Source organism: Caretta caretta, chromosome 3, assembly GCF_965140235.1.
Source record: "Caretta caretta isolate rCarCar2 chromosome 3, rCarCar1.hap1, whole genome shotgun sequence".
Classification (NCBI taxonomy): domain Eukaryota; kingdom Metazoa; phylum Chordata; order Testudines; family Cheloniidae; genus Caretta; species Caretta caretta.
Window position 1 is genome coordinate 196,822,845 of NC_134208.1, and position 17,013 is coordinate 196,839,857.

The 17,013-nt window shown below is 43.0% G+C and overlaps 1 protein-coding gene across 16 annotated transcripts in view; it reads right to left on the bottom strand.

The window, feature by feature from the left end:
- Positions 1-17,013, bottom strand: part of EHBP1 (EH domain binding protein 1) — a 321,978-nt gene that overhangs the window by 72,903 nt on the left and 232,062 nt on the right. For all 16 annotated transcript variants that reach the window (XM_048842663.2, XM_048842662.2, XM_048842660.2 and 13 more), the window contains one exon: positions 15,651-15,794. In XM_048842663.2, the coding sequence (XP_048698620.2) occupies positions 15,651-15,794 (144 nt within the window). The remainder of the gene's footprint in view (positions 1-15,650; positions 15,795-17,013) is intronic.

Here is a 17,013-nt window from a genome sequence, read left to right on the forward strand (position 1 = left end):
AGAACTGATGGCTTGATTAGCTCTTGTGGTGCAATTGAAGGAGCTGTCTCTCTCACAGATTCTCCATTTTGAGAAACACTTTGATCTCTGTTCAAGTCAATTCATGAACATCAACTGACAAGACTGCATGAAACACCCCGATGGTTAGGCCCAAACTCGTAGCAAACTATTTGGTTTCATTAAGGCTTCCAGGAGAAGTGACCAGTGACAGTCCTTTCATTCAGAAGCCAACAGGCAAGTGACTACTTAAACTTTAATGTGCACATTGTACTGCTGAAGGCTCCTACACCTATAGTTATTAGTGAAGTATGAATGCCTTTACCTATTACTTTATGACAGCGTGAAAACACTCAGTGAAGGTGCACTCTTATTAATGCATTTACTGAGGTTTGTTTGAAGAGCTGATTTTCAGTATCTTTGGTACGAGACTTTATGTCAGTGATGGCAGGTGGAAAAGAGGAAACAATATGTACTATCCAAAAGCCAGTTATTCAGAAAGATTTGATTTTAAAATGCAGATATTTCCTAAACACCTATATGGTATTTAAGGGAAATATCATTATTCATCCAGGATTAAACAGAAGAACATGACTCACACTAACAGTAAAACACAAAGTATTAGGTAGATTTTTAGAGGATTGTTAAAGTTAACTATTTACACTAGCTTTTCCTTTTTTAGTTGCCTTTTTCGAAGAGCCCCACTTCAAAGGGCTCATTTTTGCACTAGTTCCTGTCAGTGCAGGTCAGAAACACTAAAGTGGAAAGTCACTGCACTGCCGTGGCACAAAGAGTCTGTGCGGCTAAAATCAAACAAAGCCCAATTAAACTAATCATAACGTCCCAGTGAACACAAGGAAGCTCACCTGGTATTTCTGGACTTCTTGTGTGAATTCCCAACTCTACTCAGTACTTGGTACTATAATTACCCTGACCAAAATACTGTGAAATTACAGCTCTGATCTACTAATGGCTGCAAAAATCAAGCCGTTGTGGTTTCATGCCAAGGGGCCGTAGCAAGGTGGCGCAATGCTTTCTGACAGACACGACAACTTCTAAAAACTCAAAAGAGAAAATTAACGGGATGTGGTTTACGTTGCCAAAGACTGTTCATTAATTACCAATTTAATCACTGCTGGAGGCATGACATTACAAAAATCTGGCTGAAAGTTCTAATAGATTATGAAGACCACCTAAGAAGAGTGACCAAGAAATGTACAAAACAATTAATACTGTTTCACTGCTATCAAAGACACTCAGATTATTTTACATCAAGTGAAGCAAAAGAATTAGTAGCTTCACAGTGCCACCACTAGGAACTGTAAATACAATGGCACACAATTAGTAATGCACATGTGACTTTTTGTTCAAGGCATATATCCTTGGGAAAGCCAGAACATGATAAGGAGAACAAAAGAAACATTTTAAAATGAAATGAATAAAGATTTTAACTTTACCCTTGTGCATGCTGAGCAATAACAGAATAGGCAATGCAAAATACAGCTCTTAGTAATGGTGATATCATCCTGGGATTCACAACAGCATGGCACTGAACATCCATACAGAAAACATCCACAGTCATTAACAGCAGTATAAAAAGTGAATTCCAGAAGCTAAGAAATCTAGGCCTAGCTTATTTCACAAAAGTATCTCTCTGAAATAGAGATATATTTTTATTGCTAATATTTATGGCCAGGCAATCAGAAAGCATTTAGGTTGTTTAACTAACCCAATGTTTTTCATGTGACCTAAGGACAGGCTGATTGTTGATAATGTATTTTTTGTGCAGTTTGGTGGTCGATGCAACTTATATTTAGTCACAATCAATAAACTGTATACGCAACAGTTGACAAAAATAAACAATTGCATGCAGGCATTTGGGCCAGATTCTCAACTGGTGTAAATCAGCATCGCTCCACTGAAATTAATAGAGATATGCTGATTTACACCAGCTGAGAATCTGGTCCATTGGTATCTAAAACTGGAACCATATAAACATTTGTCTTGCATGATCAAGAGATACATTATACAGATCAAATGTCTTGCTGATGTGAAACTGACAGTACATATTAATTCTACCTGTGAATGAGACTAAATTACACAGCAAGGGGAACAGTTTGCTTTCCGCTCCCTTCTATAATCATATATGGGAGTCATATGTGGTCAGCCCTTGTATAGTGAAATACTATAACTTCACAATAAGAAAAATAGCTAAATGATCAAATATATTGTCAAAAGATTTAGAACCTTCTTCAGGATAGTCACTGACCACTTTTATCTTTAATGTATTTAGGAACGTGAAATAAAACAATTTGTTTGTTTTCGCCATCAATGAAACTGGATGGGACTATACAGAACTTAGTGTTTCATTACGAAGAAGTAAATATCAGGTTGGTTGTTTATTGACGTGTTCAGTCAGTTGGTCTTCATTTAAGGAAGAGTGTATGGTTAAAATAGCTATGAAACTTGCCATACTCATGACATTTAACTATCATACGGCATAGTCTTATCAGCTTAAACCATATTCAGCAGTTTTATAGTGGCATACATAAAAGACATATAAATGAATAACAGGGAATAAGTTACCAACACTCAGGGATTACCAAAATAATGTTCAATCTTTTTACCAATTAGATAGTAACTGCTTCTTTTGTAATCTCAAGAAGATCTAGTGATCATATCTAAGTCTGGTCACAATTATCAGCATGACAGGCTAGTCTTTTTTTCAATCAATATTTTCCAATTAACATTAAAAGACCAAGGTTGCTTTCTGTAAAGTTCCACCCTTCAATAAAAAAGTATCTGTCATAGGTTTAATTGGCAAAACAATAGCTTTCCTACCTTGGTTTTCTCATAAAGAAATCATAGGAATGACTTGGTAGCATTTCTTTGGATCTTAATCACAGGCATTTAATAGCTATCTAGGAAGGCCACAGAAAATTCCATTGATGACCTAAATGCCTTTCTTAATGTTGTATAACTAGGGATTTTAGTTTTTAGTTTACATCAAAAACATCAATGGAAGTAATTTTCAAGAATTTGTTAAAAATAATGTTTTGAGGAAAGAACACTTATAATGGCAAGTTCTATTTAAAGAGGCTTTCAGTGAAATGAATGTATTATTTTGCACTGTCTACTGTAAATTTCATCCTGTATCAAGCCTTGTCCATGCTGTCTGTGGTGTACTTTTGGTCATCTATTGCAGCAGCATGGAAAGTGGCTTATTTGGGAGGGGAGATTATTGTAGGATTCAAACAATAAATGAAACTGTTTAAAAAAAGGCTTTGAATATTTAAAAAAACCTTATGTTTATTTAATTGCTGATGGAATATCCAGTATCTGTGCAAATGTATGCTGTCAAAATTTAAATAAACATATACAAATTGATTTCCCTATGAAGTTACAAATACCTAACCAGATTTTGTTAGTTTATGATGTTTTTCTGAAATGATTTTCATTTTCACTGTGTATGCTAAAAAAAAGTTATCATGTTGGCACTGAAAAATATTTATGAAAATGAAAAGTAATGGGAAAAACAGACTGATACCTAAAGTAGAAAGAGCTTATTAAATAGCAATTAGATACAGCTGCAACAAGTTCTCTGAGCAACAGAGTAATAAAAAGAAGTATTCTGAGCAGAAAGAATTGATCTCTTAGCATCTCTCTCCTCCTACCTCCAAACATGCAAATATTGTATTTAGTGAGTAACAGCTATTTTGTGAGCCACGTTATTTATGTATGTTCCGGTAAAGAAAAATCTGAATATTCTTCCCCAAATCTCTGTCTTTAAAAATATATAATTAACATCTTATATTTCTCACTCAGCTTGGGTAAATAACAAATGGTAATATTAACAACTAAAATATTAAGTATCTCTTTAGATAGTATATAGTAATTATGCTTTCAACAACTGTTTAAACGTCAGTACTACAGGGATCCATCTCTGAAACCAATCCTTTAGAGTCTATTTATCTGTCTTTCTATCTTAGGTGTTTATATACGACATCCCTTGCCTCCGGGCACCGCCCCCCGCAGCTCCCATTGGCCGGGAACGGGTAACCGCGGCCAATGGGAGCTTCGGGGGAGGTACCTGGAGGTGTAGCAAGGGCAGCACAGAGAGACTAATTGAATTACCTAATGTCACACAGGAAGTCTGTGGTGAAGCAGAACCTAGGTCTCCTAAGTCTTAAGCTAGACCCTAGCCCAGGGGTGAGCAAACTACTGCCCGTGGGCCGGATCCAGCCAGCCGCGGGATTGCCCCTGTGGTGCCGCAGACCCCGCACCGCTCTCAGAAGCGGCCGGCACCACGTCCCTGCGGCCCGGAAAGGTGTGTGTGTGTGGGGGGGCCCTGTGCGTTGCCCTTGCCTCCAGGAACCGCCCCCCGCAGCTCCCATTGGCCAGGAACGGGGAACCGCGGCCAATGGGAGCTTCGGGGGAGGTACCTGGAGGTGTGGCAAGGGCAGCACACGGAGCCCTATGCCCCCGCCCTCCCACAGGGGCGGCGCAGGAACGTGGTTCCGGCTGCTTCCTGGAGCAGCGTGGTGTGGGGCCAGGGCAGGCATGCAGGCTCAGTGCGCACTGCTGCCACTCCAGAGTCACTTTAGGTAAGCGGCATCGGGCCGGAGCCCGAACCCTTCCTGCACCCCACCCCCCAACTCCCTGCCCTAAGCCCCCTGCCTGCACCTTGCACCCCAACTCCCTGCCCTGAGCCCCCGCTGCACCCTGCACCCCTGTGCACCCCAACCGCCTTCCCTGAGCCCCCTGCGGCACCCTGCACCCAACCCCCCTCCTCTGCCCTGACCCCCGTTGCACCCCACACCCCTCCTGCTCCCCAACCCCCTTCCATGAGCCCCCTCATTCACCCCGTACCCCTCCTCTGCCCCAATCCCTTGCCCTAAGCCTGTTCCTGCACACCGCAGCCCCTCCCACATCCTGCACCCCAACCCCCTGCTCTGGCCCTGCATACAATTTCCCCACCCAGATGTGGCCCTCGGCCCAAAAAGTTTGCCCACCCCTGCCCTAGCCACTGGACCACCCTTGGCCAAATCTACACTAAGGGTGCAATCCTGCAACTGGATCTGCATTTAATTCCACAGCACAAAACTTTGCCACTTGAGCTAACAGAGTAACTGAAACCAGTAATAGGTTGCCATCCTTTATGGGGAGCACTTCCCCAGATCAATGCAGACAAGCATAATTTTTTCCTGAAATCCATGATACTGACTACATTCCACTAGGTAGTCTATATAACTAACACACATATACACAAAACGAATGTTAAGGCTGCAAAGCCAGAAGTTGGAAATGTCAGAACTGAGGTTGATCTTAACCTTAATTCAGCCCTTTGTGTATACGCATGATGATATAGTCTTTAATTGCATGATCACACACTATGTTTTCCAAAGGACCCCTGCCTCATTCAGTGTACAAGATGGACAGTGCTCACTGAATGAGAAGCTATTCAACATTTCATTTGACCCTCATTGTTTAATGTATGGCCCCGGGCCTTATTTACTACATACTACATATAAACTGTGCTCTGACTACAGAATTATTCATTTCCTCATGGGCTTTTCTATAGCACTATAGTATGTGAGTGTTTCACAAACATTAATGAATTTATTTTCACAACATACTTCTGAGGCGAGGTGATATTCTTCCCATTTTACAGACAGGAAGTTGAGGCACAGAGCAAGTCAAGTCAAAAGTGTACACTAATTTTGGGTGCCCAGGTTGATATGCCTACTGCCTGACGTTTTAGAGCACTTAGCATTATCTAGTACTTTATATACTCGAAGCATGGCTCAATGGTACCTGCGAGTGCTCAGCAATTCTGCAAATCAGACTCCAGTCTCAAATTGGGTCCCCAGAAAATGAAGAACACAGAATTAGTGACCACCTGCAGAAAGTTTTATTTAAGTGACTTGCCCAGCATCATGCAAGAACTCTATGGCAAAGGCAGGGATAGAATTCACTTCTCCTGGTGGTATTCCACGGCCTTGACCATGACACTTGCAATCTCCCACCTCATTCACTACACACCACCTGACTTCTATCACAAATGAGGTAGGGTCCTTCAGGCAAGAGCATCCTGTACTACACAACCTGGATTCATACCCAGAGCAGGTCCATCTTGGGCACTGAATGAAGCATGGGTCCTGAGGGAAAAACAGTATGTAATAATGTAATTAAAGATTGTATGATAATGCATATGCACAAAGGGATTAAAAATTAAGGCTTCACAGGAAATCTTAATTCTGGCATTTCCTATCTTTTGAGTACTTGACTTTGCAACCTTAATGTTCTTTTAATGTATTTTTGTGACTGTCTTTTTTAAATTAGATTTCCTTTTTTTTTTAAATTCCATCTGGTGTAATCATACTGTTACCCAGGTGCATCATTAGCTGGGCTGTAACAGTTAGTTCCACAGCACAGACCTTTGCACTTGAGCTAATAGAATAACCGATAGCAGTAGTAGGTTGCCATCTGGTATGTGAACCAGCAATAGAGAGGGATGTGTCATACTTTGCCAGTAGGTTTCAAAGATATTTGCTGATACCAGAGAAATACTGACTTAAGAATCGTGAGTTCTATTCCAGGTTCTGTAGGGGACTCTTCTCCACTGGGTACAGACTTTCTGCTCCTCTTCCTCTCAAGACTAACCTCTCTTGCCTGCGTCCCCTCCAGTTTGTCCCTGTGCCAGTTTTGTCTCTTCCCACCAGTTCATCATCCCAGTCTCCCCACCTACCTACTTCAAGTCTCCCTTTCAAGACAGGTTTCAGAGTAGCAGCCATGTTAGTCTGTATCCGCAAAAAGAAAAGGAGGACTTGTGGCACCTTAGAGACTAACAAATTACTAAAGACATTTCACCCAAGTACCAGCTGCTAACGATAACTACAACATAACTAAATTCAGTAATCTCTGGGTGGAGGAGTTATGCCAAAACCTAGCACTATTACATTAAACTTGAGAAAAGAAGAGTTAAATTAAAATGTGTAAGCCAGTCAAAAAGGGCCTACTGGTTAAAATGAGGAAATTAAAATCCTTAGACTCAGCATGGAAGCAATGCAAGTATCCTATAACAGAGTCACAGAATGAATGCATATTCCTAAAAAAGAAACAAGAGGCAAAAACATAGCTAAATAGCAAGGCCAAAGATGTCACTAAAACCAAACAGGTACCCTTTAGAAAAAGGAAATTCAGATCAGTAAAGTTAATAGAAAAGAATATAAACTACAGCAGGTCATCTTTATAACGGAAATTGAGGAAGAATTTGAAGAGCAAATAGCCAGGCAGAAAAATAAACAACAAGAAATTGTGTAAGTCCATCAATAATAAGACTCCTGTGAGAGAACTGGTGAGTCTGTTGGACTGCCAGAGAGCGAAGGACAATGTGGAGAATCTAAATGATATCTCTGATTCAGTGTTCACCACAGAGAATTTGGGGGAGATATGTACACTGGATCAACTCTTTGCAGATATTAAACATGAGGTACTTACACAGACTGCAGAGTCGAGAGATGGACCTAGAACAAATTGACAAATTGAAGCACAGCAAGTGACTGGGCCCAGATGAAACATATTCAAGACTTCTGAAGGAGTTTAAGAATGAAGGGTGGGATTTTTAAAGGAGCCTGAAGAGGTCATGCACCTAACTCCCTTATACTCCTTTGAACAAAGTGGCAGGAGTTGCTAACAAAATAGTGCAATCTCTCACTCAAATCCACCACTATGCCAGAAGACTGGGAAGAAGCAAATATTGTCCCTATCTTTGAAAAGGCATTGGGTTGGTCCTGGGAATTACAGACCAGTGAGCCTGATTTCAAGCTGGTTGAAATGATAATTAAAACCAGAATTATAAAACCCTTAGATGAATGTGATATGATAGAGACTATCCAGTCAACTTCTGTGCTTCTTTCAATAAAATTAGCACCTGTGATCACATGGCTCTGAAATCCACCCCACTGGTCTCCGAAATGCTGCACCAGTTTTGAGGAGCATAATATTGCTGTCAATCCCCAACATTCACCTATGGCACATGCTCTTCTTGTCCCTTGCTCCCACACTGTGAGTCCACTTTCTCAGTCCCTCTGATTGATGCGGTCACTTCTTCCTCTGACTGGCTCCTAGGCAGAATGGAGAAAGGATTCCAAACACAGGAATACTCCTTGTTTTGCCTGATGCATGACTATTAGAGGCACTGAATGGACAGGCCCAGCAGTGAAAGCAGTGCTCCCACACTGCTAGCGGATGGAGATAGGGGAATGAGAGGGTGAAAATGAGATGGAGTGATAGAATAAGAGTAGGGAAAACAGGCAGAAAATGATAGAACCTGGACAGGTAGGAAAAACAATGGGAAAAGAAGGGGCAGAGCAGACAAGGGGAAAGGAAAGGGAATCAAGGCACGAAACAATAAAGAAAGGAGGCACTGGATAGAAGGAGTCATGGAGAAGAGGTAGGGGAGTTGAGAGGGACAGGACAGGTAGGAGTAGAAGATAAAGAAAAAAGAGGGGAAAGGAGCAAGAAGACACATAGTAAAGGAAGGTGAAGAGGACTGAATGTCAAACACGAGTAGTAAGAAATTGGGAGAAAGGGGAGGAGCTAAAAGATAGATAAGCAAATTCAGTCACAACTTTTCTCTCTTGGTGTCTCCAAGTCTGCCAGCAAAACAAGTTTTGAATAAAGCAAGGAAGAACAGTGATGTGAGCGTAATGCTAATCTATAAGGATGGACAGGTATTAAAGAGGGGAGAGATCCAGGGAAGAGAGGAGAAAAGCCAAGAGAGTTCAGAAAGTTAAGGGAAAACAGCCAGTGCTTCAGGAGAGGTCAGTTAGCAGCCAGTAAAAAGTGACAATGGAGTCCACAAAACAAGGAATGGTCAGCCAGGACAACAACATGGCTACTGAAGTAAATAGCACAATTCTGGCTCTACCTTGGGAAGGGAAAGGTTTGGTGAGTGAAAAGGGTCTGATGTATTTACTTCATGCATAATGGAGAACTAGGAGGAGGGATAGCTCAGTTGTTTGAGCATTGGCCTGCTAAACCCAGGATTGTGAGTTCAATCCTTAAGGGGGGCATTTATGGATCTGGGGATTGGTCCTGCTTTGAGCAGGGGGTAGGACTAGATGATCTCTTGAGGTCCCGTCCAACTCTGATATTCTATGATCCTTTTCTTTAAAAAGGACTTCAATCAAACCAAATCAGAACAGCAAATACTTAACAGGAGTAATGCAAATGATATTAGTTTATGACCACTGAATGGACTTGGCAATTCTCCCTTTTTTGTTAAGATCAAGTGTGCCATAGGTACACACATAGTACTCATTTGTTTACTTTTAAAAATGCCACTTATAGTGCTGAGATGGAAACTACAAATATTAAAATAAAGTACGTGGACCAAGATTTTCCAAAAGTGACTAAAGATTGTGGGTGCCCAACTTGCGGCACCTTCAAGGAGACTGATTTTCAGAAAAAAACGAGCACCAGCCATATGAAAAATCAGGTCCCTTTTATCTGTCTCAGTTTGGGCTCCCAAAAATTGTGGTCCCTCAAATCACTAGCCAGTTCTGAAAACTAGCCATGAAGTATTTTGTAACCACATTTTTTCCTCTTCTTTTCCTGAAAATCAGCAATAAAGGGCCCAATCCAACTCCAAAGCACGAACTGAGTAGGAGTTTGATTAGAAACTGGATTTTACTCCATGCAATTGGAATTTGGACACCTAACATTCCAGTCAATATAAAACTGAAGATGCCTGGCTGAAAGTTCTTCCTTACCGCTAGTATTAATGAACTGCAAAAAACTGCAGCTATCAGAGAAAAAATAATCTGTGCTATCCAAAGCATTTTTTCAGGAAGCTAATGAAGTAATGGTGTATGGCCCAGTGTAAATCAGTGTACCACCACTAAAATAGAACTGGATGCCTGGCTATTGGCACGCAACAAATGGGTTAGAGAAAGAGAGAAACTCTGCCCTTCCAGAAGTCACCTGCTGATCTTGCAAATACATGAATATACTTTACCTTATAGAATCACAGAATCATAGAATATCAAGGTTGGAAGGGACCTCAGGAGGCCATCTAGTCCAACCCCCTGCTCAAAGCAGGACCAATCCCCAATTTTTGCCCCAGATCCCTAAATGGCCCCCTCAAGGATTGAACTCACAACCCTGGGTTTAGCAGGCCAGTGCTCAAACCCTTGAGCTATCCCTCCCCCCCCAAAATGTCTCTCCCACTCTTGCCAGGCAGCCACAGGCCCACCCTGCCCTGTACCTGTGGAAATCAGTGGCACTATTGCAGAATAATTCACGCACTATTGCAGAATAATTCAATTTATGTATATGGGGGTGCGTGCGCGCACACACACAATGTACAAACACCATATTAAAAGCATGTTAAGATTACAAAGCCAAGCACTCAAAGGCTAGAAAATCCCATAACAAAGTTTTCTTATGCAACCTTAATTCAGCCTCTTTAGTATGCATTATGATACTGTCTTTAATTACATGATCACACACTATTATTTTCCACAGGTCCCGTCTCATTCAGTAAGCAGGATGGACAGTGCTCACTGAATAAGCAGCTATTTAATATTCATTTTATCATCATTGTTCTATGTGTGGCCCTAGGCCTTATTTTACTGCACTATAATACACTGCTCTGAATGCAGAATTACACATTTCCTCATAGCCTTTTCTATGATGCTCATCAGTATAGCCTTTGAGTGCTTCACAAACTTCAATTATCTTCAGAACACCACTGTGAGATAAGGGGGTCTATTATCCCCATTTTACAGATGAGGAACTGAGGCAGTGAGAAAGTAAAGTTAAAAGTGTGCCTTAGATATGGGTGACCAGTTTGAAGTGCCTTTCACCTGATCTTTCTGAGCACACAGCATGATCTAGCACTTTGTATGTTTTCAGCACATCTCCCATTGACTTCAGCTGCAATAGTGAGTGCTCAGAACTTCTGGAAATCAGACCCCAGGCGTTTAAAGTCAGGCACCCAGAAAATGAGAAAAACACAACTAGTGACCACCTATGAAAAGTTTGCTTTAAGTGATTGCCCAGAGTTCTACAGGAACTCTGTGACAGAAGCAGGGACAGAAACCAATTCGCAAGGGCAGCATTCATCTGCCTTAATCATGAGATCATCCTTTTTCTTTCAGCAGTCCGTCCCTTTCTTCATTCAGTACACACCTTCCAGACGCTCTTAGAGCTCCAATATGACCATCAGATAGCTCTTTTACCTCCATCCAAGAGGACTCCCCTGAGACTTCTCTGAGCTGATGGTCTTTTACCAAGATCTCCTCAAGGATCTGGAAGCTAGTTTCAGTGACCAGGTCCATAGTGGCCGCTGAGGGGAAGGACCTCCTAGCAGAACACGTGCTAGACAATCCACACCTTAGGGTGTAGGTGGTGGAGTCCCCCTGCATCTGCTGGAAGTTGGCTCTGGCTGTACCACCACACTCAGAGACCTCCTGGACCGTGATCAGATGGACCCATGGCACTGAACCAGCAGATGGGGCTGCCCACCCTGCATGTCCCCCTGCCATGTGCGCTAGGAGGTAAGGGCAGCCTTTCTTCTTGCTTCTCTTGCTTTCTTCGAGTGGGTCCTGTGGGAGAGTGCTCCCTGCCCATCCCTCACCCCGCCCTCTGGAATTTGTCATCAGGCTCCTGCCCCTCAAGCCTCCCCGACATGCTACTTCAGCAGGCTGAATGCCATCCAGCCGGCCTACCTCCAAACCGTACCCAGAGAACATCTGTACGTGCTCGGGCTTCATACCATCCACTTCCTCACCCCTGTGTCATGCCCTGACACCAACTGGCGGGACCAGCTGCCACCTGGTGGCCCAGTCTGTACTCCACTCTGGTTCCACAACCTGCCAGGGATATCAGCTGGTAGCATCTCCATGGAGCTCTAAGCACAGTTGTGTTTCTAGCACATCACACAAACTCCCCTGACTCCTGTCCTTTCTGTGGTGAGAGTGAGACCCTGGCACACATCTATGTGGAGTGCGTCAGGCTGCAGCCCCTCTTCCAACTCCTCTAGAACCTCTTGCTGTGGTTCTGGATGCACTTTTCCCCCATACCTCTTGATCTATGCACAGCCCATCTGTGGCCCCACAAAGTTACAGGACCTCCTTGTCAACCTTTTCCTGGTGCTGGCCAAAATGGTCATCCACTATACCAGGAGGAGGAAGCTGGATGGTGGTGGGGGTTGGAGGTGGGACGCTCCGTGACTGTAGAGCCTACTTCTGGGGTCCCTCACATGGTCACACCTCCAGGAAGAGTTCCTCTGGGCGATGTTCACTGACTCCTAAGACACCTTTGAAGAGCAGTAGGTCCTGTCCGGGGTTCTCTGTTAAGTGTCACCCTCTGGAACCCTGATCTTTAACTTTTAACATTCACTCCCATCCATTTTTTTCATTTGTTGTCCTCAATATTCTCTTATGGCCTGGGTTTAATGGCTCCTCCCTCCTTGGTTGAGGGGGTGGCCTTTAGTACCATCCCCCAGTAATCACAAGTACACACCTTCCAGAGCTGCCCAGGATTCCGTTATGAATAGAAGATAGCTTTTATCTCCGTCCAAGAAGTCTTCCCCGAAAGTATCCCGAGCTACCAGTCTTTTACCAGGACCTCCTCAGGAACTGGAAGCTAGTTTCAGTGACCAGGTCCATAGCAGCCACTGAGGGGAAATATTTCCTCACTGTAGCCCTGCTACACAACCCACACCTTCATGTGCATGTGGTGGAGTTCCGCTTTGTATGCTCGAGAATGGTGTCACCAGAGTCTGAGACCTCCTGGACTATGGTCAGAAGAACTGGGTGGACCCTGTGGTAACTGGCCAGATCAAGTATTGCTCACGCTATACATCCCCCATCATATGCTCTAGGAAGTGAGAGCAGCCTTGCCCCCTGCTTCTCTCACTTTTATTGAGCTTGTCCCACCTGTGGCCCTCTGGATCATCGGGCCTCTGCCCCATGAGCCTCCCCAGCTGCCCCATATGTATCACCTGAGTGGGATGGATGCCTTCTAGCCAGTCCATCTCCAAATCGCACACTGTGAACATCTCTACATGCTTGTGCTCCATACCACCCACTTTCTCACCCTTGTGGGACAGCCTATTTTCCATCATAGTCCCACAGCCTGCCAGGGATATCAGTTGGCAGTTCCTCCTTGGAGCTGTGTGCATGGGAGCGTGGTGGATGTGGTGCATGGACTCTCCTAACACTTGCTTCTTTTGCAGTCAGAGGGAAACCTGCTGCACATCTGCATAGTGTGTGTCAGGCTGCAGCCCGTCTTCTGACTCCTCCATAACCTCCTGCTGAGGTTCTGGCTGCACTTTTCCCTACCCCTGCTTGTTTTCGCATACCCCATCTGTAGCTCCATCGCAAGACCACCTCATCAACTTCCTCCTGGCACTGACCAAGAAGGCCATCCACTAGATGATGAAGAGGAAGCTCAACAGAGGGGTGGCTCTTTGGCTGTGGGTCCTGTTTCCAATCCCTCTTTGCTTTATGTCTCCAGGCAGAGTTCCCCACTTTCCCCTTGCTCCATATCCCAGTCTTGCCGCTCGTCACTCACCCAGCCCTGACTCCTGTCCTCTCTGAAATCAAGTGGGGTGGCTTCCTCCTTTTCCTCCTCCTTGCTACCTACTAGAAGGAGCACTGAGAGCACAGGTGAGACAATATTCCAGCTTTCAGTTCCTGTGACATGTGCACAGTGGCCCCTGATTAGCAGGAGGTGCAATTGCATAAAGGATATGCCTACACTGCAAGTAAACACCTGCAGCTGTCCCCTGTCAGCTGACTTGGTCTTGTGGGGCTCAGGCTATGAGGCTGCTTAATTGTGGTGTAGATGTTGGGGCTCAGGCTGGAACCTGGGCTCTGCAACCCCGTGAGGTGGGGCAGAGTCCCTGAGCCTGGGCTCCAGCCCGAACCTCAACATTTACACAATTTTTAGCCCCACAGCTTGAGCCCCGTGAACCCGAGTCAGCTGACCTGAGCCAGCTGTGGACATGCCGCGGGTCTTTTATTGCACAGTAGACATTCCCAGAAAGTTCTTCTAAGCCCCTGCAGTCCCAAGTTTAAGCATGCTCTGTACAGATGGAATCTTCACAGAATTTAGCTGCCAAACTCTAGCAAAGTCTCTCCTGAACATGTGTGAACTGATATTCTCAGAGTTTCATAACTTGTCCGTATTTGGGCAGATTTTTATGGGGATGGCCAAAAGCACCCCTGATACCAGTGTAACCTTCCTATGAAATTTCAAATTCCTGGTCCAGGGCTAGAACTTCTCAATGAAATGGTTGTAAGAATTTTTTAACATGGACAAAAAAACATATTTTCCCTTCGCCTTGTTCTGAGAAACAGCTAAACTGTTTCCCCCCCGAAATTTATCAAAAAAAAAAACATATATATATATAGGCACCTGTCATGGAAAATTTCAGCCTGAATGATTAAAGTTTGGAAACTTTATATGGAACTGAAAACATGGTCTTACAATAAAAAGCGTCAAGCAACCTTAACTAGGCATCACTACCTGAGCTGCCTTTTCTATAATGCAGTCTGATCTATTGAGAAAACCTATTTTTTTAAATGAAGGTGAAATTTCTGGTAACATTCAATACTTTAAACTCATTTGCAAAAAAATAAAAAAAAATCAGACACAAAACTCACACATCTTCTCACCGTGTAAATGGGGCTCAAGCTTTTTTTTCGCTTCAAAGAAAAATTAATAAAAAAAAAAAGTCTAGTTTTTTTGGGAAGAAATAAACATTTTCTAAGAAAAAAATACTTATAACTGCAGAATCAGGACGGCTCAGAGAATAAAATTTGCCAAATTCTAAATTTACTTATGTCTGTGAAATCTCACTCAAATCAAAAGGCACAATTTGACCCTAGAGGACCAGACTATTAATGATGTGAATCAGTGAATGATTCGAAATCTTTATCATAGTCATCAGAATTTAGTCAGAGTGAATTTCTTAGTGAAACATGTCCTGTGGTATCAGTTCAGTCTCTAATACACAATGGCTAGAATCACAAAATTACTGCACATAATCTGACACAACAGGCAATCTCTGCTTTGAAAAGATTTGCATAAAAATTAAGTTAGCTTTAATCTTCAGAGAGAATGGTCCCCTCCAGGTCACCACTGAGGTTACTGGTGGGGCAACGGATCCCTGCAGCTGCCTCCACACTGAACCTAGTTTGCAGAGCTACACTTTCCAATGTCACCAACATAATTCCTTCTTATGATAAAAGAACACCAGTAAAAACAGCGTAACACGCCATGCTATAATTTAACAGGTAGTTTTGCTTTTCATCCCACTAGTGACTTAATATTTAAAAACAATGGTGCCAATCCTATAAGATGCTCAGAGCACTTCCAATGAAGTCTATGGGCCTTTTCTATTGACTTCAGTAGAGGGAGAGTCAGGTGCTAGTAGGAGCTGATGGTACAAAGCACCTTGAAGGATTGGGACATTCACTGTGGAAAAAGTATTCTCTGTGGGCACTTGCCCCCCCCCAGAAGTTACATTTTGACCAAACAAAAATTAATTAGCTTACTGAACCAATTAAAATATAAACGTGTAAGATGAATTAAAATATTTTCTTATGTTAACTGCCATGACGGCCAACACTGCTTACATCGCTCAGCTGCTTAGCATGGGCTGGGGTGATCATACTGGTTATCTGTTTATTCCCTGCTTTTAAAGCTGCATCTCTTCTTGCTTGCTCAAGAAGAACTCTTGCTCGTTCTTTAAGTTCTTCTTGTCTTGACAACATTCGTTGCTTAAAAATAAAGAAGTAGAATTAATGGCAAAGAAACCCCACCATATTCAACAGTGACAGAGTAGTTAGTAGCCAGGAACCTGCCTAAATAGTAAACGTCAGGATTCAGAGGATTACAGCTTCATGAGGTGACATAAAATTCTACAGCAATGGAAAATAAAGATGATAAAAATGTAAAATTAAAAAATAACCTCACAGGCCTTTATGAAATAAACAGAGTTTCACTGATTTTCTGTTAACATTTAACACCTTAAAACTAGAGCTGTCAGGAAAAAAAATGAACTGGCTAGATGGAAACTATTTTACATCTACTATGTATTTAACTATTTAAAATATGTACGTAAATGTAATTCTTCCTTGGCTACTGACAGCTGGTATAATTCCACTTCCGTCCCATAAAGGGACCCATACACAAGCTGCAAAACCAGCAAAAACATGTACCTGATTTTTAGCTACAGTCAGAAGAAAGGTTTCAGAGTAGCAGCCGTGTTAGTCTGTATCCGCAAAAAGAAAAGGAGGACTTGTGGCACCTTAGAGACTAACCAATTTATTTGAGCATAAGCTTTCGTGAGCTACAGTTCACTTCATCAGATGCAGTCAGAAGAAAGTTCCTTATTTCCATTCGTACAACTGATTACCTCTCAGAGTAGAAATAACATTACGAGGAGCTCTGTGTAGGCACAATGGATTGACTGGAACAGTTACAAGTGCCTATGTGCATAACCCTGACTCTGTCCAGTTATGTAACTCCTGAAATGAAGACCCTGGGGACATGGCCCTTCATGTGTTTTTAGGCCCTGGAAGAAGGCCTATATATGAGCTAGAGCTGGGGCCATCATGCTTTGGAGGATGTGTTCCTGCAACAGCCAGGTTTATGTGCTGTTTTTCTGGCAAAGGCTGTGGCTGGTACAGCTGAGGTTTTAAGTTTGATTAACTAGTACAAATACTCAAAAGGATTAACTACCCTAGAAGGCCCCCTAAAGCCATCCTTCATCCTTCTTAGCCTATTTTCCCCTTGCACTGAAAATGTCAGTACAGAAGACACACAGCCTTTACCTGTCATGCTATTTTCTGTGGGCCAGATCACTCCCTCCCGTTAAGAAACCAATTCACAGGGGAAGAGTTGCCAGAAAACCTCATGAGGTTCCACTGCTTTTGGGGAGGTGTTTGGGGCTCCTGCACAGTTTACAGTAGAATTGCAGCTGTGCCACTTCTCCCT